At 46.5% G+C, this 23,343-nt stretch overlaps 1 protein-coding gene across 7 annotated transcripts in view; it reads right to left on the reverse strand.

Moving 5' to 3' along the window:
* LOC145360430 (ras-GEF domain-containing family member 1A-like) overlaps window positions 1-23,343 on the reverse strand; it is a 201,344-nt gene that overhangs the window by 15,051 nt on the left and 162,950 nt on the right. For 5 of the 7 annotated variants that reach the window (XM_080215637.1, XM_080215638.1, XM_080215636.1 and 2 more), the window contains 3 exons: window positions 11,293-11,472; window positions 9,726-9,845; window positions 3,000-3,137 (listed from right to left, as the gene is read on the reverse strand). In XM_080215637.1, the coding sequence (XP_080071763.1) occupies window positions 3,000-3,137; window positions 9,726-9,845; window positions 11,293-11,472 (438 nt within the window). Of the gene's footprint in view, window positions 1-2,999; window positions 3,138-9,725; window positions 9,846-11,292; window positions 11,473-16,152; window positions 16,230-18,339; window positions 18,765-23,343 lie in introns of those variants that run through there. The other 2 variants (XM_080215640.1, XM_080215641.1) reach the window with 2 other exon arrangements.

Genomic DNA, 23,343 nt, shown 5'->3' on the forward strand with positions numbered 1-23,343 from the left:
GCCGCAGAACTGATGAAAATGATGCACCGGAAGAAAAATACTGAAAAACCTCCACGCGTGAAATTTTACAGCCCCTCCCACTGACAGGATTGTCTGGCCCTTTTCAAAGTCAATGGATCTCTGAATGGCCCACGGCAATTTCCAGACACGCCTCACCGCAACAGGGTCCGAAAAATATGCCCCAAGGATTTGGTCGGGCTTCTACACCGGAACTGTATGGTCGCCCGAACCAAAAGAACGTGAAATGGGGAGAGACCAGCTTGCTAATTGGTGACAATGTCCAAGAACATCCAATCTTACAAACAGAGCTAAAGCAGGAATCCTGGAGAGAAACTGTGCTGAGGGCTGTCTCTTCAGAACTTCCACTCATCTCTTGCTGGGGAAACCCATGTGTAGCTCTGAGACAATGTCATCGCGATGCGCCACGCATTGCCTGATGATGGGGGCGTGAACATATTCAGTCATAACCTTTGGAAGGGAATTGGATAAATACTCAAGAAAGGACAAGGAAATGGGGAATTATAGATACTAGAGTGGGGTTAATAGGGCAGCTCTTTCAAAGAGCCAGCATGGGGGTGGGCGGGGGGAGAGGGGTGGAGGGTACAACGGCCAGAATGGCCTCCCTCTATTCTGTTAAATTCCATGCCTTGAAGAAACTTCCTTGGGATGAGAGACTGAGTGAACAACTCTGCGTTCTGAGGGGAGGGCAGGAGCAGGGGAAAAGATAGGGGACAAAAAAGAACCCGGGTTTTAATTTCCAAGGCAGCAGAACAAGTGACTGCTCTGATTTACTTCATCTCAGCTTCTGCTATTTCCTGTCAAGGAACGTTTTATTGGGCAGGTTTGACCGCACGCAATTCCTTTTGATTGTGCCGAGGCTATTATGGGAATGAGAGAGCGGAGTTCTTTGTGAAGAGCGGTGGGGAGGGAGATGGTGGGGGGGGGCAGGGGGAGGTGGAAAATGCTTCAAACAAGAAAACAGAATGTGCTGGCTTCATTTTCCTAAACATTCCATTAATAGCTGCTGTTGCTTCATTTCTGTTGCCTAACCAGAAGAATATTTCCAAAACAGCTTTAAACCGTACAAGAATTAACCCCTCACAGGCTTTAACCACCTCTCCCCCCCACCCCGCCCGGTGATAACTGCTGTCACAGTCACACTGAGGGTTTGTGTGGCGTGCCCTGAAGAATCTCTTTCATTGCGTTGCCATGGAGATCTCTTACTTTTCCTTCACTACCGCCACAAGTCGACATCCTGAGCTGAACATGAAGGAGATGGGATGACAGGGATGTGTTTGGAAAAGACAGACCACACCCCCTGCTCCCCCAACGACCCTCCTCCCCTGTCCCCAAACGGGCTGAGCACTCTTCCCTTCACGCCAACCCGAACTTCAATAATCCTGAAAGTCAACACCAGGGACTCTGGAGACATGAGAATTTGGGAGGGTTGAGGTTGCATTTTTCATGCATTATTGCACTGCAGACAGATTCCATTAGTTCTGCATGATTGGTGAACACACAGTACCTCTCCGCTCCTGGGCATTTTCCGAACTTACCACATTCCTGTGAAGGGGGACTGCACAGCCCCCAGGTCATCCTCAAAGTGCCCAGTGACCCTCCCGGTGGACCTCCATCCCCGTTCCTGACGATTCTTACCTTATGCAATCACACTTAAGACCACAGCAAAACTGTCCACTCTATTCCCACTCTTATCTTGGGGCAGCACGTTGGAACAGTGGTTAGCACTCACTGCTTCACAGCGCCAGGGACCCGGGTTCAATTCCAGCCTCAGGTGACTGTCTGTGCAGAGTTTGCACATTCTCCCCATGTCTGCGTGGGTTTCCTCCGGGTGCTCTGGTTTCCTCCCACAGTCTAAAGATGTGCAGGTTAGGTTGATTGGCCATGCTAAATTGACCCTCATGTCAGGGTTAATAGCAGGGTAAATATGTAGGATTATGGGAATAGGGCCTGGGTGGGATTGTGATTGGTGCAGATTTAATGGGCCGAATGGTCTCCTTCTGCACTGTAGGGCTCTATTGTATGCTACAAGTGACTTATCTAGTTCTCTTTCGACTCAGTGCAAAACCTTTAAGGCAGTGCACTGCAGATTGCAATAATCCATTTACTTGAAGTAAATTTATCTCCTTCCCTTTTTAGTTCTTTCACCAAAAATTTCAAATCTGGATCCACTGCATACCTACCCTCCTTCCAGTGGGAACAGCTTCTATATGCTATTGGGACTTGATGGCTTGAGTTATAAAGGAGAGGCTGGGTAGATTGGGACTTTTTTCCCCTGGAGTGTAGAAGACTTAGGGGTGAATTTATAGAGGTCTATAAGATAACGAGGGGCATAGATCAGCTAGATAGTCAATATCTTTTCCCAAAGGTAAGGTAGTTTAAAACTAGAGGGTTTATAGAGGTTTAAGGTGAGAGGGGAGAGATACAAAAGGGTCCAGAGGGGCAAATTTTTTCAAAGAGGATGTGAAGTGATTGTAACAAGCTGCCAGAGCTGGTAATAGACGCAGGTACAATTTTGTCTTTTAAAAAACGTTTAGGCAGTTACATGGGTAAGATGGGTGTAAAGGGATATGGGCCAAATGTGGGCAATTGGGACCACCTTAGTGGTTAAAAAAGGGCAGTATAGACAAGTTGGGCTGAAGGGCCTGTTTCCATGCTGTAAACCTCTATGACTCTAAAACTCCTCATAGCTGAGGATGTCCATAAAATCTCCCCACAGGTTTCTCCATTCCAAGGGGCACAACCCCAGCTTCTCAACCTCTGCACGGAACAGTAACTTTGAAATTAGTCCGGGGGCCAGTGGCACCGAAGCTTAGCACATTGAAGAGAAAACCTTGGTGGAAATTGTTCCTCTTTATCCGACTTTTAAAACAAAGCCTCAGAATGGGAAAACCTGAAATTCCCATCAAAATACAGCCTCGGTTAAATAATTTAAAAAAAGAGAAACCCAGTTCTTCTTCTCCACCGCCCCCCGCCCTCACCTCATCACACTGTGCTATCTGATGAGTAATCTCCTTGAGTTCCTTCATCGACTTTTCATCCTGAAAATCGTGTGGGAATGTTTCCGTCCATTCTGTCAACAGCTGGATGATCTTTGGGACAAATTCCTTCACTTTAGCCTGCAGGAGAACATGGCGAGAGGTCAATGACATGACAACAACAACAATCTGCACTTATTTGGCGCCTGCAGTATAGTCAAAGGTCAAGATACCCTTCACAGCACTGTCGTGGACACTGAGTCTCAAGTTTGGTTCAACAGGCAGCTTTTGGGTGGGGGAAGGTCTCAGAGGAGGACAGAGTGAGGTAGTGAGAGGGAGAGATTTAGGATGGGAACTCTGAAGCATTGGGTCTTGGTGGGTTGAAACCAAGGCTGTAAAGTGTGGAGTACAGAGGGAGTGGGACATATAGGATGTTTCACTTGGTAGAGAGTTTGGTGTTATGGAGATGGTGAGGCTGTAAAGGATTAACAATAAGATTGGCACAATCTGAAGATATTTGAAAGAAATATTTGAACATAATGTTTGATTATAGTTATTTGAATAGATCGACCTGGAGCGTAGGAGGCTTATGGGTGATCTTATGGAGGTCTATAAAATAATGATGGGTATGGATAAGGTTGATATCCAACATCTTTTCCCAAAGTTAGGGGAGTCTAAAACTAGAGGACATCGGTTTTAAGATGAGACAGGAGACATACAAAAGGGTCCAGAGAGGCAATTTTTTCACACAAAGGGTATTAGAAGCAGATACAATTTTGTCTTTTAAGAAGCATTTAGACAGTTACATGGGTACGATGGGTATAGAGGGACATGGACCAAACACGGGCAATTGGAACTAGCATAGTAGTTAAAAATAAAGGGCAATTTGGGCCGAAGGGCCTGTTTCCATGCTGTAAACCTCTGTGACCAAAGTAACTGGATTTCATCTTTCATTTTGTCAAATCAAATTCATAGTTTGACCTGTGGAGATTTTACTGAAACACTGCAACAAATAAAAGATAGGAGTTACAGTAACAGTGCCCTCTGTAAATGCAAGTTAGCTGGGAAGGATTTACAACCCTGAAAGGTATCCAAGCCTTAAAAGAAACCTGAGGCTGAGAGTAAATGTTAAAATTCCTATTAATTATACGTACACATGCACAATGTATGCCAGTGTCAATGATATTGTAAATACAGAAACAAAGAATATAGGAGCAGGAGGAGGCCATTTGGCCCTTTAAGCCTGCTCCTCCACTGAACATGTTCATGGCTGGTTGTCCAACTCAAAAGCCTAATCCTGCTTTCTCCCTGTATCCTTTGATCCCATTCATCCCAAGTGCTATAGCCAGCCACCTCTTGAATATGTTCAATGTTTTGGCATCAACTACTTCCTGTGGTAATGAGTTCCACAGGCTCACCACTCTTTGGGTGAAGAAATGTCTCCTCATCTCTGTCCTAAATGGTCTACCCCGAATCCTCAGACTGCAGATTGTAGAAAGATTGCTTCAAATATTACAAATAAGCCATGGTGTGTCCCCTCAGTCCCCACACTGCTGACAGGGTTATGGGACGGTGAAATGGTTACAGAGACGTGCACGTTTACGGGTGCTGTGTAAAACAAAGCGTTCTCATGGCAGAGATTAGAAGGGGCCCGACACTGGCACTTTGCCACGAGAAACTTGCGGCCGAGCACTGCCTGTTCTCAACTCCTTGACGTCACTGCAGACACAATGTGGCATCTCGCCAGGGGAGGAATGTTGTCAGATGTTCACCCACAACCTCTGTCTAGACCTCATGCTAAAGGGGCAGATCAGAAAACACTGGGGGTGGTGGGTGGGCTGGAGAAATCAGACAGGAAGACTTTTAATTCCCAGAACCGTTTTGCACCGATTGCACGAACCTAGTGCTTTCATCAGAAAATCAACGATTGTTAATAAAATAAAGTTTTGATTTCTGTTCGTCTGAGAGGGTTAGAGGACACATAAATATTTAATCTGGCTGTTCATCTCATTTCTCAACAGCTTACTAGCATGATAAAGTGTTCAAGAGGTAGAGCCGGCAGGGCTAGTTATAGATTTGTTATGAAGTTAGTGATATTGGAGATTACAGAACCCCTAATGCATTCTATATGGTGCAGGAGGAGGCCATTCGGCCCATTGAGCCTGCAGCAATTCTCCAACAGAGCATCTTACCCAGGCCCCATCCCTGTAACCTCACATATTTACCCCGCTTAGGAGAGGCAATGGCCTATGGTATTATCACTGAACTATTAATCCAGAAACTCAGCTAATGTTCTGGGGATTCGGGTTCGAATCCCACCACAACAAATGGTAAAATTTGAATTCAATAAAAAAACCCTGGAATTAAGAATCTATCAATGACCATGAAACCAGTGTCGATCGTCGGAAAAACCCATCTAGTTCACTAGCGCCCTTTAGGGAAGGAAATCTACCTCCCTTAGACTCCAGAGCCATAGCAATATGATTGACTCTCAACTTCTCTCCAAAGTTAACTAGGGATGGACAATAAATGCTGGCCAGCCAGTGACGCCCATGTCCCATGGATGAGTTTTTAAAAAGATCCCTCTAACCTACACATCTTGGGACACTAAGGAGCATTTTAGCATGGCCAATCCATGGTGATCCGCAGGCAGAATTGGTAACATGCACTGATGGTCAGTATATCTGTTCTTCCTACCATCTATTGATGTTAGAGAAACAATGCTATCAGTTTAACCGCTGCACTAGCCAGCGAGTGAAGCTACAGGCTCCAGGCACAAGGAAAGCAACCAGGGCAAGGGGAGAAAGAAAGAGAGAGAGAGACACACACACACACACACAAAGTGAAGGCAAGAGAATGGTGGGAATGAGGAAGGCGTGGGAAGAAGGAAAAAAAGAATTAGAACAGTGCAGAGGAAATGATACAGCAGCGGCAAATCACACTACAAATGTGCTGTGCGTCTTTTGGTATTAACAGGTTACGTTGTGACATTGACAGGCATGCCTTCAGATATTTAGGTCCCAAGCTCTGAATTTCACCTTAGACCTCTCTCACTTTTCATTTAAGCAATGCCTTAAAACTGCCTCATCTAACTTAACATCTGGGCCAGTTTCAAATTATCTGATACTGCTCCTGTAAAGCACCATGGAGCATTTCTAACTACATTCAAGGCGCCATATCAATGCAAGCTGTTGTTGCAGTTATTTTCTCGGAACACAGTTATACTCAATGGCTTGGTTTCTTTCTCCAACCAACTGACCAATAATTTCCATTCAAAGGTGCCAGCGTGCCCTCAGCCCATGACCCTACAGGAAACAACTGACTGGGAAACGGGAGCAGTGATGCACTGTTTCCGGAAAGTTCTCACCTTATTTACAATCCCGAGTTGCGGGTAAACAAGACTACAAGAAAAATAAAACCGCAAATGCTGGAAATCTGAAACAAAGCCAATAAGTTGCTGTGTTGAATGGAATTGAGCCAGGTGGCCAAGCATGAACCTAGGCACAGCTCCTTATCTTGAGGGTAGGATTGCAGAATGCAGCATTACATATCTCAGCACAGTGACAGTGGTTAGCACTGCTGCCTCACAGTGCCAGGGACCAGTGTACAATTCCCGGTTTGGGTCACTGTCTGTGTGGAGTTTGCACATTCTCCCTGTATCTGCGTGGGTTTCCTCTGGGTGCGCCAGTTTCCTCCCACACTCCAAAGATGTGAAGGTCAGGTTAATTGGCCATGCTAAATAGCCCCTTAGTGTCAGGGGGAGTAGCAGGGTAAATATGAGGGGTTATGGGGATAGGGCCTGGGTGGGATTGTCGTCGGTGCAGGCTTGATGGGCCGAATGGCCTCCTTCTGCACTGTCAGGGTTCTTTGATTCTAACATCTCGGGTACCCCGGTTTCCTCCCACAGTCTGAAAGACGTGCTGGTTGGGTGCATTGGCAGTGCTAAATTCTCCCTCTGTGTACCCAAACAGGTGACTAGGGGATTTTTACAGTAACTTCATTACAGTGTTAATATGACCATACTTGTGACACTAATAAATAAACTTTAAAAGCTCCCACCCACCAGCCCCCAGTGTCCCAGCAGTCCCTCTCTATACTTTTTTTTAAGAAATCAACCAATTATCAATAAATTGAATAAAAATGAAAGGTGGGGTCACTGTAACTAATATAAAATGTCAAAAGAAAACTTAACTCATTCAATCAAAATGTCATTCTTGGGGGAAGTCCTTCTTTATATGTACTCATGATACCTAACTTTAATCATATTATTAACATTACATTAATATGCTGGACACATTAGGCGTGGCAGCATTGTGAAGTGTCTGATGTGCAAGCTTCCTCACCCTGAACATAGTTATGATCAAGGACTCGCATCCAAGATGCTGGTCTGTTTTTTCTGATGGAGGAAACACTAACAGACTCGCAGTGTATTTGTGCCAGTATTTGACTTCATACTACCCCATGTGGCAGAGGTGTTCCCAGAGCCAACGTCATGAAGTTCCATGCAAGAACACAGGCAGCGGTACATGCACAAGTCTACACTCGCATGGGAGAAGAGGGGACTTAAAACCACGAGGGCTCTTTGATATGATTAATTATTGTCACATGTATTAATATTAGTGAAAAGTATTGTTTCTTGTGCACTATACAGACAAAACATACTGTTCCTAGAGAAGGAAATGAAGGAATCTTTTTCTTGAAGGAAGGTGGTAGAAGCAAGAATGGGGTGCATGGGGTCTTAATTATGCTGGCTGCTTTGCTGAGGCAGCAGGAAGTGTAGACAGAGTCATTGGATGGGAGGCTGGTAAACTAACTCTGTCTACATTGGTTAGTACACTTGTCTCTAGATTCAGAAGGTTCCAGTCCCATCCCCCAGAGACTTGAGTACAGAAATCCTGACTGACACTCCACTGCAGTGCTGAGGGAGTGCTGCACTAAAATTTAAACTAAATTTACGGCCAATCTGCTACCTTGGGTGAATGTGAAAGACCCATGGGAGCTATATCGAAACAGGGTGCAGGAGACGGAGACATCACAGTAACAGATTTCATTCGTTCATTCATGGGATGTTGGCGTTACTGGCTGGGCCAGCATTTATCACCTGTAGTTGCCCGAGGGCAGCTGAAAGTTAACCATATTGCTGTGGGCCTGGAGTCACATTAGGCCAGACCAAGTAACGACAGCAGATTTCCTTTCCCAAGGGAAATGAATGAACCAGATGGGCTTTTCTGACAATCAACAATATTTGCATAGTCATCAGAGAATCCCTATAGTGCAGAAGGAGGCCATTCAGCCTTGACAACATCTGCATTGACAACAATCCCACCCAGGCCCTATCCCTGCAACCCCATCAGTAGATTCTTAATTCCATGTTTTTTTTTTAAACTGAATTCAAAATCCACCATCTTTTGTGGCAGGATTCAAATCTGGGTCATAGAATCCCTACAGTGCAGAAGGAGGCCATTTGGCCCATCAACATTGATAACAATCCCACCCAAGCCCTATCCCCATAACCCCATGCATCTACCTTAGCTAGTCCCCCTGACACTAAGGGGCAATTTAGCATGGCCAATCCACCTAACCTGCACATCTCTGGACTGTGGGAGGAGCCCAGAGGAAACCTACGCAGACACGGGGAAGAACGGACAAACTCCATACAGTGATCTGAGGCCAGGAATTGAACCCTACTTCCTGGTGCTGTGAGGCAGCAGTGCTAACCACTGAGCCATCAGGTCCCCAGAGCATTAGCTGAATTTCTGGATCAACAGCCTAGCTAGAATACCATTAGGCCATTGTCTCCTCCCTAATGATGATCTGGTCGCATTGCTGTTTTGTGGGAGCTTGCTGTGCACAAATTGACAGCTGCCCTTAGTGGCTGTAAGATACAATAGGATGCTCTGAGATCACTACAGAAAATATAAGTTTTTCTCTTGTGTGCACTTCCCAGATACTGGAAAGGAAAACAGATGAGTCACAGCCATAGGCAGACACGGATCGAAGCCGAGAGCTGTTAAAACCTCCCTTCTGTTACCCAGCAGAATATTTCCATATTTCGCAGCAACATTGTGTAAAAAATCACTTCTCTGTCTCACAGACCATTCTCCTCAAACAAAAACCAGTTAGTCAGAGCTGCCAGATTTCACGAGATTGGCTACAGGCACACACATTCCGAGCCTGTGTCAAAAACACATTTTAAAAATTTCACAGCAAGCCCCCTTGCACATCGAGCGCGTGCCGCAGGCGGACTTCTGTTGCTAAGAGTCTTTTTTTCTCTCCCCTCCCCTTCATTTGCTGGAGCTTAAATCCTTTAGTAATGAAACGGAAGTTCTCACAGGGCAAGAAACCTTACAAATGCCTAACCTGGGAGCTGGCTGTTCTTTCAGGTGGATGCACCTAGGGTACTGATAAGACTATGGCAGGTTATGCCTCTAGAGGAGGGGGTGGCAGGGGGCTGGTGTACCCCCTAGAAGCCTGGGAGGAGCAACAAGATGTTTGCTCAGTCTCAAAAGAGGGCTGCGATTCTCCCCATCCCGCTGCACTGAATTTTTTTTAAGCATAGCAGGCAGGAGAATCTCGCAAATGACTTTTCCTGCCTGGCCAAATTGCCTGGTTCACAGCTTAGGGAAATGGATAAACGCAATCCATACAGAGCCAACTACAGCACAATTCTTGTCTCCAATGCGACAGGGGAGTATAAAAGCAGAAGGATTGCCATATTCTGTTCCGTACCTTGTCTGCTTCAGTGCCCGCCTCCAGCTGCTTGCTGCAGATCTGCCCAACTCTTGTCAGCAGCTCCTGAGGGTGGATGAAGACACGTGAACTCAGGAGAAAGGTGAAGATGTACGTTCGCTGTGGGGGGGGGGGGAAGAGAGAGAAACATATTCATGAGTCAGCCCTGAAACCACATCAGGGGGAAACTCTCACCCCATCATCAGCGTAGGGGCTAAAATAGGAAAGAGGGCAACTACTGATCAACAAGTTCAGTGTCTCTCCATCTCTGCCCACGTCTTTGCGCCCATGTCTCCTGTGGGAGGAGAGTCCATGAACCAGAGGGATGAGTTTAGATGCTGAGGGGATGTTTCCCCTTGTGGAAGGTTCCAGAGCCAGGGGGAGGCATGGTTTCACAATAAGGGTCACCCCCACCCACCCCTCACTTTTACATGGGGATGAAGAGGGATTTCTTCTCTCCAAGGGTCACGAGTGTTTGGAATTCTCTTCATCAGTGAAGAGAGAAGGCTGGGTCAGACAGATTACTGACCGACAAGGGAGTTAGGTATGAGCAGGGTGGTGGTGGCGGGGGGGGGGGGGGGGGGGAGGCGGGGGTAGGTGGAAGGAGAGTGGGGGACGTGCAAGGAAGTGGACTTAAGGCCACACTCAGGTCAGCCATGATTTTACTGACTTTCTGTTCCTATTTCTTATGAACTTATTTTGTCCAATGCAGCAAATCACTTTTCCTCATCTCTGACATCTCACACACTTTAATAAAACACCAGTTATAGAATCCCCTTTGTACAGGAGGCAGCCATTTGGCCCATCGGGTGTGCACTGATTCTCTGAAAGAACATCTTACCCAGGCCCATCCCCGGAACTTCTCTGTAACCCCACACATTTACCCCGCTCATCCCCTAACCTATACATCTTTGGACACTGAGGAGTAATTTAGCATGGCCAATCCACCTTACCTACACATCTCGACACAGCAAGGGGCAATTTAGCATAGCCAATCCACCTAACCTACACATCTTTGAACTGGGAGATTTGCCAGTTACAAGACCAAAAAATTCAATCCAAACTTCAAAGGATCAGTGACAGAGAGAGATTGAACAAGCTAGTCCAGGGCTGTAGTCCCTGGAATTGCGAAGGCTATGGGTGACTTGATCAAAGTTGTGCAAGGGAAGGGATAGGGTAAATTGGGAGAAACTATTTGCTGCTAGTTGGGAGTTTAGCACTAGGGGGCAGTCTGAAAACAAGAACTAGACCTTTCTGAGGTGAAATTGGGCAACACTTAAGAATAGTGGGAGTTATGAAAACCATGTCTATAAAATGCCAACAAATGCTAGACAGATTGTTCATTTTAAATTGGAAGTGAATAGATTGCTAGCTAAAGGTATTAAGAGATGTATGGAGTTGGGCCAGAGGTCAGCTATGATTTCACTGGATGGTATGCAAACCATGAGAGACTAAATGGTCAACTCCTGTCCCAATGGGACGCAGAAAATAAAGTCCAGCCAGCTCTCACCCATCAATCTAACAGAACATCTTGATGGTTAAGGGTTAAACTGTGTAGAATACTCACATCGGGATAGTAGTCAACGGTAGGCACCAAGTGCTCAATGAGCACCTCGAGGGACCCTGAAACTAGGCTGCCATCCTGGTACACCGGGTCCCCACACTTCTCCTCCATCTCTGGCTGCACATGACCGCTACAACTGGTACCAAGCATGCTCGGGAAGATTGATGTCTGGGGCATAGTTTCCTAGATGGAAGGAGAAGAAAGATGTGAGCAGCCTGGGTAAATCGCCACTTCCTTTCCATGAAGACAGATCTGCATTCACGTTCTCAGGACCTCTCTATCCTGTTTACAGCCAAATATTGTTTTGAAGCTGGTTATAATGCAGGAAACAAAGCGGCCAGTTTGTCCACAGCAAGCTCCCACAAACAAATAAAGACCAGATAATCCTTCCATGTTCTCTCTGAGATGTCACCAGCTGCCATGAGGTCCTGTAAGTTTAAAAGATGTGTGTGAACGTGACCTAAAGTCCTCTCAATTCAAAGGGTTAGCTGTGTCTGAGCCTCTCAATTCCCATTCAGTAAAGGAGACACGAGTTCTGCTTCTTAATAAACTACTTCATAGAATCATAGAAATCCTACAGTACAAAAAGAGGCCATTCAGCCCATCATGTCTGTACCGTCCACAAACCCACCCAACCCCTACCCCCATATCCCTACATGTATTTTATCCACTAATCCCTCTAACCTACGCATCTCAGGACACTAAGGGCAATTTTATCTTGGCTGATCAACTTAACCCGCACATCTTTGGACTGTGGGAGGAAACCTATGCAGACACGAGGAGAATGTGCAAGCTCCACACAGACAGTGACCCAAGCCAGGAATCGAACCCAGGACCCTGGAGCTGTGAAGCAGCAGTGCTAACCACTGTGCTACCATGCCACCCGAACTTTGATCCAACTCAACGTATAATTCTCCATCAACACCCCAGTGCCACCTGTGCCCTTTTCAATATCAGTGACTTCTGTTGAATAATTGATATCAAATTAGGGCTTAATTGAAAGGTCTGTTAACCCATTCTTAGCAAGGTGGGGTCAACAACCTGAAGCAAAAACCGCCACACATCAGTCAGTGGCTGCGAATATCTGTCTGAAACACCCTCACTGGGTGACCCAAAGATAGAGGGTGGATTACACAGATTTGAGAAGGAAAGGTTTAGAGAAAAGGTCATGAATGAGAACGCAAACCGTACTGAACCCAAACAGAAACAGAATATTCTAGAATTACGCGCTACCTCCATCAGTATCTGTGAAGAGATCTGATATGTCCTTATTTCAGTTGTCAATTATCCTTGGTGCCAGCCTGAATTATTAACCAGGTCTGACAGACAAACTGAATATTTCCATAGAGCCATAGAATCCCTACTGTGCAGACAGAGGCCATTCGGCCCATCAAGTCTGCACTGCCTCTCCAAAAGAGCAGCCCACCCAGGCCTTCCCCTCTGTCCTATTCCCGTAACCCCAAGTATTCACCATGGCCAATCCCCCTAACCGGCACATCTTGGGACACTAACGGGCAATTTCTCATGATTAATCCCCCTAACACATCGTTGAGGTGTGGGAGGAAACCCATGCAGACACAGGGAGAGCTCTACACAGACAGTGACCCAAGCCGGGAATCGAACCCGGGTCCCTGACGCCGTGAGGCAGCAATGCGTGCCACCGTGCTGCCCTTTTCCCCAAGTTCCTGAATTTTCTATTTTAGTTTCGGATTTCCAACAGTTTATCCTTTAAAAAAATGACCTGATCATTTGTTTGTGGGATCTTGCTGTGTAAAAATGCCATTGTCTCCTCCATTGTCAGCAGTAATCAGACAGGCTGTAAAGCACTATTGAATGTCATGAGGCTGCGGTAGGCACTATATAAATGCAAGTTAGTTATTTTCATACAACAACATACGCAGTGTGTTACTTGTCATTAGAAGCTTGGGTGTGGAGGTTGAGCCTTTATTTGGATAACATAATGCCCACAGTGCTTCCTGACGTCGCTCCTTGACCCTGCCGATCAGCCAGGATTAACCCCTGCATTGTGTGCTGCTGCCCCGCTGGACAGGAAACTTGCCCACTATCAAAACAAGGCAGCGTTCACCAGCAAAACGTGAAGCAGGTTAAAGAAAACAACCCCAGCTACACGAGCAGGAACGCTGAGCTCATCAGCTGTATATCCTGCTCCCGGCTCCAGCGCTGAGAGAGAATAAAAACAGGCAGCAGTGCCTGGGGACTGTTAAAGGCACAGGCACAGGATGAGGCTATTCAGCCCCTCTGTGCTGGTATTTTCAAAGGCCCACTACCCTTCTCCTTCCCCACATCACTTTTTTCCTCCTTTCAGCTGTTTATGCAAACCCCTTTCAGAGGGAATCTCATTCCAGCGCCCTCTGGGAACAGTGCACCCCAAATCCTTATTGCGTCAAAGGTTTTCCTCATGTCTCTTCTGGTCCTTTCACCAGTCACCTTAACCCTCTGCTTTTACCAATGCTGTCGGGAACATCTCCTTACTTATCCAATCTAAACACTTCCTGATGTTGAACACATTCTCTCTCTAAGGAGAGGAAAGATGTGCAGGTTAAGTGGATTGACCAAGCTGACTTCCCCTTGGTGTCCCAAGATGTGTTTGTAGGAGGGATTAGAGGCGTAAATGTGGGGAGTTACGGGGATAGGGCAAGGGAGGGTGGGCCTGGGTAGGATGCTCTGTCGGAGAGTCAGTGCAGGCTCGATGGGCTGAATAGCCTCCTTCTGCACTGTAGGAATTCCATGAGACACAATCGATCATGTAACTATAAAGCCATTCCTACAAGAAGCCATCATCAGTTCCACATGAAGCCTCAATCAGTGCCCACATAGAGGAGCTCCCTCTTGAGGCCTGGTCGTAGTGGGATCAGTCAGCTCACTGAGAGACTTTCCCCTTCTAGAGAACATCCAAGCACCTTCTCGCTCCTGGTGCCATGTAATGAAAGGGCATTGGCAACCATTGACAGCTGAGATTGGTCCATGGTTATGCTTGGCAAGGGCTGTGGGAGGTTGCCATTGTTCTACCCGACCAGGAAACTCCTTTACCATCGGAGGCAGATGGGTTTACAGGTTAATAATCAACCCATTTGATTATGTTATGAACGCATTCCATGGCCAAGAAATCCCAGCAGATCTTGAACCCAGAACTTCTGACCCACAGGTAGGGATGCTATCACCGTGCCACAAAACCTCCTTCCGCAAGAACCTTACCCAATGTACGAACAACAGAAGCTAAACGAAACCTTCCTTCATCTTGGAATTGAATATAAAGGAAAAGAAATGACAGGAACATGAGGAACGAATAGGAGAGTTGGACTAATTGAATAGCTCTTACTGATGGGCTGAATGGCCTCCTTCAGTGATTCAATGATTGGTGAACTGTCAGACAGGAGGACTGCTGGTCAGGGAATCTAAAACACAGGGGCACAGTCTCAGGATAAGGGGCTGAGCGGTGAGGACTGGGAATGGGAGAAATTACTTCACCCAAAGGGTTGGTGAATCTTTGGAATTCTGTTCCCCAGAAGGTCTTGGGGATGCTCCACCATTGAGTACCCTTGGAATCTGGGATGGATGGATTTCCGGTCTCTCGGGGAATTAAGTGAGATGGGGAACGTGCAGGAAAGTGGAGTTGAAGCCCAGGATCAGCCATGATGGGATTAAATGATGGAGCAGTCTCAACTGCAGCGAGGAAGCAGCATACACAGTTTGTTAATCTATTTATTAGTTGGCTTACATTAACATTGCAATGAAGTTACTGTGAAAATCCCCCAATCACCACACTCCAGTGCCTGTTTGGTTACACCGAGGGAGAATTTAGCATAGCCAATGCACCTAACCAGCACGTCTCTGGACTGTGGGAGGAAACTGGAGCACCCAGAGGGAACCCACGCAGACACAGGGGAGAACGTGCAGACTGCACACAGACAGTGACCCAAGCCAGGAATCAAACCCGGGTCTCTGGTGCTGAGAGGCAGCAGTGCTCACCATTGTACTAGCAGGGCATCGTCATGTGAAAATACAGCTAGATTGTTGACACCAGGGATGACATTACCTTTAAAATTTTATAACGAGCTTCTTCATTGACACCCGGATTCAGGTTTGCGCAGAGTAATTGGCTGCTGATGCTACTCAAGTTCCTGATTAGAATCGTCACTTGATCTGTCAGGGTGGCTCAGGGCAAGGTAAGGTCACAAATGGGTGGCTGCCACGATTCCCTTTCAGTGAACAGTGTGTGTAACGTTATGACACAGACAAGTTCATGGGAGCACCATTGTTTGAAAGTTCCCCTGCAAAGCCACACCGCCATCCTGACTTGGAATTGCACTGTCGCTGGGTCAGGATTCCGGAATGCCCTCCCCAATAACCGTGTGGGAGCACCTTCCCCACAGGGACTGCAGTGGTTCAAGAGCCCCCTCTACCACCTCCTCAGGGGGCAATTAAGACTCAGATGTCAAAGGCTTTTGTTGTTGAAAGAAGTGCAGAGTAATAACAAACACAAAAAGTAAGGGCCACTCATCCAGTAGAAGACCAAGCTCAGGTAGCAAACATTACGAGAAGCATTGACTCACCCTGACATGGGGATAACGAAAGCTGTGAAGGACAGGGGCAACTTGGAAAGAAAATAAACAACATTTTTCAAGTATCCAGTGTCCCACACAAGGAAAAAAAACTCTGGCTCATTCACATTCCAATGTGTTGCTCACAACTCATCAACTGCCTTGCGAATGCAACAAGTTAAAAATACACCAACTATCTCACTTTCTTCATCTTGACAAAGTCAAAAGGCTTGTGCAGAGAACAGAAAAATGACATGTATGTGCACACCATGTACCCAGCCTTGTAAAACATGCCACTTACCCAGTATCTGATGTCCTGTATCTGTCACCCCTTCGTTGCTTTATCAACTGGTAAAGCGTGTGTTGGGTGTGTGAGTGGGTGGGTCGCTAAGCGGTTGGATGGTTAAGACGACACAAAGCCAGAATAAAGAAGGATTAGGGTTAGGAGGTCAGCTGTAGCTTAGTGCAATAGCACCCTTGCCTTTCATGATAAGGTCTAGAGCGCCTCTCTACAACACACATATCTAGCCTGGCACACCACTGGAGTATTGAGGGAGTGCTACACTGTTGGTGATGCAGTCTTTTGGGGAGGAGATGTTAAACTGAGGTTCCATCTATCTTCTATGCTGTATCAAAAAGGCACTACTTGGATAAGATATCACCCAATATTTAGCCCGCACTAGTCATCAATGGAACAAATGATCACGTTGCTATTTATGGGATCTTACTGTATGTAAATCGAAATAATTCCATTGGGTGTTAAGCCAGACATTTGGGAGTTCACGAGGGACACCATGGCCGGAATTTTTCTGGCTTGGAGGACGGAATTCTCTGTTGGCCTCACACGGGGTTTTACGAGCCTCGCCCGAGCGAGATTGTAAAATATCGGCCTATACTCGAGATTTATTTCTCTAGGTGACGGCAAAGTGCATCAGTGGTTCTTTAGCGCAGGAAAAAAAAATCTAATCAACTGAAGCTGAGACTGGGACTCCCAGCAGACACCCAAGCACATTACAATTACGAGCCAACACTTAGACAGCAAAACATCCCAAGGCACAGGGCCAGTATTTAACAAGTTGTGTAATGGTCATTGATGGGAGTTGGCACGTTCCACCAGCAAATCTGTTGCCTGAAATAAACTGGCTGCGTCAGGCTGAGTGAGGGGAGTCACTGCTGACAAATGGGCACCTGCTGCCACGCACAGCAAGATCCCACTAAACAAAATATAAACCACACGCTGGCCAGTCTTGTTTCTTTGGTGCTCCGTGCACAGGAATAAACATTGAACTGGGGGAGAACAGTGCTGGGGGGAAATCATAGGGTTGTGAATGGAGCCCAGTCCCATCACACAAACCAGCCTCCCATCCACTGACTCTGTCTACACCTCCCGCTGTCTCGGCAAAGCAGCCAGCATAATTAAGGACCCCACGCACCCTGGACATTCTCTCTCCCATCGTCTTCTGTTGGGAAAAAGATACAAAAGTCCGAAAATGTATATCAATCCACTCAAGAACAGCTCCTTCCCTGCTACCATCAGCCTTTTGAACGGTCCTACCATACATTAAGCTGATCTTTCTCTACACCCTGCGTGTCCTGCAATACTATATTCTGCACCCTCCCCTTTCATTTTTTCCATATACTCTATGATCAGTATGCTTTGTATCACACGCAAGAAACAATACTTTTCACTGTATCCCAGTACATGTCATGATGTGGAGATGCTGGTGCTGGACTGGGGTAAACACAGTAAGAAGTCTGACAACCTGGTGTTGTCAGACTTCTGTGTTTACTCCTAGCATATGTGACAGTTAAACTGCAAACCAAGTCTTTGACATCCAACTCTGAAGATTTGGTTCAACATCTCTTTGGACAGACAGTGCAGCACTCCCTCGGTACTGCACCTGGTCTCTCGTTTTCTCAACACTGTGGTGTCTGTCCACGACTGATCTCTAATGGCTGCACGTACAGGACAGATAGGAGGAACAGTCAGGGTTTATTTACCTACTTGCTTACAACCTCAGTCCACCACCACACCACTCTAGCCTCACCGAGTGTTTATTCAAGAACTTGCACCAGGACAGTACCAAATAAGCCCAGTCTGCTGTCTGCATTGGTGTGGGACGGATTCTCACAAAAAGTATACAGGGGTGGGGCGGGGGGAGCTCTGGGTTAATGCACCTGTTTCACAGATCAGCCTGGCTTCCCCTTCACTGTGTCCAACACGGCTTGTTCTGTGTGCCCAGGGTCCGAGCCCACCCCTACGGACACAGCAGTTACTTAGGGCACAACGAGGGGAGAGGGAGGCAGGCACCCCAAGGAAATAGATAGGAGGAGGGAGAGAGGACAACTGCTCAAAACACCCGGGACTACAAAGGCTGAAAAGTCTGCTGGCGAACATGTACAAACATTAAACAACACGACTTTTTTTTTTAAATGATTCTTACACTGAAATCCAAACGGAAAATATGAAATAAAGTTAACTCCTTACCCTCATGGTTAGCGGTGCCTCTCTGTGTGTGTGTGTTTGTGGCACCCAGCGAGACACTGAACAGTTTCTGTTCTGGAGAGCTGTTAATCAAGTGCAGCAAACTTCCCCAAATGAAGAATTCCCAGCGGAGTTCCCCTCCAAGTTCTCTCTCTCTGATGCACCAACTCTGTGTGTGTGTGTGTGTGAGCTGAGACTCTTTGTAAACAAGAAATTAAGTCCTTCCCTCTTTCCTCCTTCTTCTTCTTCTTCTTCTCCACCCCCTTTTTTTTCTCTCTCTCCCTGGACCGCCTTACAAAGCAGCCCAGCCGACAGAATAGAGAATGCACTGCAAGATCTTGTTTTATAGCACCTCCCAGACAGCAGCCAGTGACCAGCTTAACAGCTGAACACCCATCTTAGGGGCAGTCTCCAAACTGCCCGACATCACAAAAAGCGTAGGAAGTTCCCTTTGCCACTCTGCAAGCTCCCAGCCTCTCCCCACAACCCCTGCTTAAAAAAAACTATCGCTGTGATTAATCCCCAGAATCATTTCCCCTTACCCCCCTGATTTTCCTGTCAAGGTCTAAGTGTTGGAATTTCCTCCTCCTCTCTCCTTTCTAGATGCCCTTTAGAAACTATCTATTTGACCCAAGATTTTTTTTTGGGGAGAGTTGTCCTAATATCTCCATATATTCTTCGTTCGGGGTGGGCTTTTGTCCAGTTACATGCCGTCGAAACACTTGGGGAGGCCTCATTCCATTGACGGCGCTATATAAATGCAAATTCTTTCTGTCTTGCCCAGTGTGTCTTTTCTGAGATTACGGCCAGGGTCTTGACGCCTCCTCCTGTTTGGCAGGATATTATGGTTCCGTCAAAGTAAACGGCGCCCTGCTGCATCCGCCCATGTGAGGGTTGGCGAGGGGAGGGGGCTGGGGGAGGGGCAGTGTGGAGGGAGAGAGAGAGACACACTGTGATAGAAACGTAAAATCCAGGCTTACTATTCCCTTCACCCCTACCGGATGGCACAGTGGTTAGCACTGCTGCCTCACCGTGCCAGGGACCCAGGTTCAATTCCCGGCTTGGGTCATTGTCTGTGTGGAGTTTGCACATTCTCCCCGTGTCTGTTCTGGGTTTCCTCCAGGTGCCCCGGTTTCCTCCCACAGTTCAAGGATATGCGGGTTAGGTGGACCAGCCATGCTAAAATTGCACCTTAGTGTCAGGAGAACTAGTTAGGGTAAATACATGGGGTTATAGGGATAGGGGCTGGGTGGGATTGCGATCGGTGCAGACTTGATGGGCCGAATGGCCTCCTCAGCACTGTCAGGATTCTTTGATTCTATCCAGCCAATTCACTGAACACGTCCAAGCATTTGGCGTTCTTTGGATTATATAAGTTTGTACGTTGGGGGTCGGTGGGGTGGGAAATAGCTCAATGTACATTCTCCATGGCAACACATAGTCAGTGTCTACTTACCAACCAATCAGCACTCTTTGCCAATGCATCAATTGTCCATTTGACATTTGGTAATCGTGTATCTGTCCTGATAAGTGCAAGACAAAAAACTTTGACAGCATCTGTTTTCCCAGCAATGCTGAAAGGAATCTGTAAGTCCCTCTGAGGGCCGAAGGGCCTGTACTGTGCTGTACTGTTCTATGTTCTATCATGCCTGAGCTAAGGTACCAACTCATTAGCAAAGGATTTGCCAACGTACCTCGTATCCTTAACCCATGACCTAGTACATTGGGTGCCCTGGCACACAGGATAATCCAGCCATCAAACCGGTCCATGTAACTGGGAAACGGAACTGGTGACTAACTCACTGAGTCAGCTGCCACTGCAAACACCATACTCATTCCCAACCATTGCAGTTCTGAAAGGGTGCAGCATTGTCAGACGAGCCAGTTTTCAGATCGGGATGTGCGTTACACTCCAAAGATGTGTGGGGTTAGGTAGATTGGCTATGCTAAACTGTCCCTTCATGTCAGGGTGGATTAGTGGGGTAACTATATGGGGTTACAAGGATAGGATCAGGGTGGGATTGATGGGCTGAATGGCCTCCTTCTACACTGTAGGGATTCTATGATTAATGCTCGATTGGCATCATCAGGTGAACGTAAAGAGCAGTTTTTTGAAGAAAAACCCCAAACTCCACTTGATCAACACTGCCTCCTGCCCCCAGCCTCCTCCCACCCCGTACTACCACCATACCCACAAAGATCTTTCAAAGAGCTGGTCCCAGAGTCAATCAGGCAGAATAGCCTCCTTATTTTTATTCACTCGTAGGACATGGGCGTCGCTGGCTGGGCCGATATTTATTGCCCGTCCCTAGTTGCCCTTGGAGGGCAGTTGAGAGTCAACCACATTGCTGTGGCTCTGGAGTCACATGTAGGCCAGACCAGGTAAGGACGGCAGATTTCCTTCCCCGAAGGACATTAGTGAACCAGATGGGGTTTTCCAACAATTGGCAGTGGTTTCATGGTCATTAGCAGATTTTGAATTCCAGATATATTTTTAATTGAATTCAAATTCCACCATATGCTGTGGTGGGATTCGAACCCAGGTCCCAGAACATTAGCTGAGTTGCTGAATTAATAGTCTAGCAGTAATACTACTTGGCCATCACCTACCTCTTGTGCGCTAACATCAAAAGAAAGCCAGGCCGTTTACCTCACTTGCTATTTATTGGGATCTTGCTCTGCTAAACACTGACCCTAACCGTTACTGTGAGGCACCCCCGAGAACATGCACTGACTAGCTGATACCTCTCCCAAACAGGCACAATGGGCTGAAAGGAATCATTCTGTGTTGCCGTCATTCTGTGGTTCTCTGAAGTCTGCCTGAGACTCTGGCAGTGCAGCTCACCCTTGGTACTGCACTGCTGGGGCTACGTGCTCACGTTTTTGGAGGGTGTCAAACTGACAGACAATAGTGGGGCGAAGAGGGTATCACAACTCACTTATTAGGGTTAACAAACCTGTAAACTCCCCTCATTAGTTATCATTTACACACATCAATTAGGCTAATTTATCCATTTCACAGGAAGTAACCTAACTGAACTTGGACAAATATAATTATTATCCTAATTAGGCATGACGCATTATTGGATTAGGCCAATTAATCTTACATTATGTAAATTCGATCATGAAAACTAGACTGGTCCCTCAAGCTCAGAACCAATGAGTGCGATCCTTATCAAACATTTAGCCAATGACCTGAGCAAAGGGAGGAAAGAAACTATTTGTTTTCTCATCTTCTCTCCTTTGCTCCTGAAACCATGATTGGGATTGGATGGGCCCTTTCAACAAAGGATGGAGACCTCCTTGATAAAAAAATGGAGTGCTAATAACACAACAGATAGCCTCCTTTGGGTCTGTACTCAATGGAGTTTAAAAGAATAAGGGGGGGATCTCATTGAAACTTACAGAACGCTGAAAGGCCCGGATAGAGTGGATGTGGGGAAGAGAGGCTAGGATCCGAGGGCTCAGCCTTAGGGTAAAGACCCTTTGGAACTGAGATGAGGAGGAATTTCTTCAGCCAGAGGGTGGTCATTCTATGGAATTCAGAAGGCTGTGGAGGCCGGGTCACTGAGTGCATTTAAGACAGAGATAGATAGGTTCTTGATTAATAAGGGGATCAAAGGTTATGGGGAATAGTGGGAGAATGGGGTTGAGAAACTTATCAGCCATGATTGAATGGCTGGGCAGCCTCGATGGGCTGATTGGCCTAATTCTGCTCCTATATCTTATGATCATATGGATTCTTTAATGTAATAAACCTTCCCAAGGTGCTTCACTCAGGACCGTTATGAAGGAAAATTGGAACCAAGACACAAAAGGAGATAAGAGATCAAACGATCAAAAACCTGGTCAGAGATGGAGATTTTAGAAGTATCTTTAGGAAGTGAAGCGAGGTAGCGAGGGAGAGTAGTAGAGAATTAGAGAGACAGAAAGACAGAGAGGTAGAGAGATGGAGAGGCAGGGAGGCAGAGTAGTAGAGAGTTAGAGAGGCAGAGACATAGAGAGGCAGAGAGACAGAGAGAGTCAGAAAGACAGAGGGGTAGAGACGTAGAGAGAAAGGTGGAGGGATAGAGAGGTAGAAAGACAGATAAAGATGTAGAGAGGTAGAGAGACGATAAGGTAGAGAGGCAAAGAGGCGGAGAGGTAGAGAGGCAGAGAGGTAAGGAGGCAGAGAGATGGAGAGGTAAAGAGGCAGAGAGATGGAGAGGTAAAGAGACAAAGAAATAGAGAGGCAAAGAGGTAGAGAGGTGGTGAGGTGGAGAGGCAGAGAGATGGAGGGAAGGAATTTCAGAGTTTGGGGCCACAAATGGTGGACAATTAAAATCAGGAATGCTCAAAAGGCCACAGGTATGTCGGAACTGGAGGAGGTTATAGACTTAGGGAGGGGTGAGGCCATGGAGGGATTTGAACACAAGGAGGAAAATGTTAACATCAGGACATTGCTTGACCAGGAACCAATGTAGAGGTAACAAGTGAAAGGGATTTGTCCTAGCTCACACTATTGACATAATATTGTCCTAAGGCACCATTCATATGGTGGAGATGGGGGAACTCTCAAAGAATCATGATTTGACAAAAAGCATATTTTATGAATTCTGAAGGAATCATGGAAGATTTAAATTTATGCTGAATAACGTCTCGGTACTGTCGCACTGTAATATGCTGGGTATTTGAAGAGTGCAATCACTTGATGTGTTAAATGATATTGTACAATGTTAATAATAGCCCAGTTCTATCCTGCAATACCCAAAGTTTGACATCATTATTTCTTGGATCAGTTCACTCATAAATTATATTCAGCCGCAGTACACACCCATCTGGATCTGGGAAGCAACTTAAACATTCCTGTGCTTCCCGCCACTTTCCGTAACTTGTTCTTAATTTAGAAAGAAGGAAGTTCTCTTCTCTACTACACCTGGTAGGTAAGCGGTTTTGAAATGTAGTTGCATGTGGGGAATTCCTAATTTACTGCTGCTTGGACACATGCCCAATATTCATCCCTGGAGT

Source organism: Carcharhinus amblyrhynchos, chromosome 31 (assembly GCF_965287045.1).
Source record: "Carcharhinus amblyrhynchos chromosome 31, sCarAmb.v2.hapA, whole genome shotgun sequence".
NCBI lineage: Eukaryota > Metazoa > Chordata > Chondrichthyes > Carcharhiniformes > Carcharhinidae > Carcharhinus > Carcharhinus amblyrhynchos.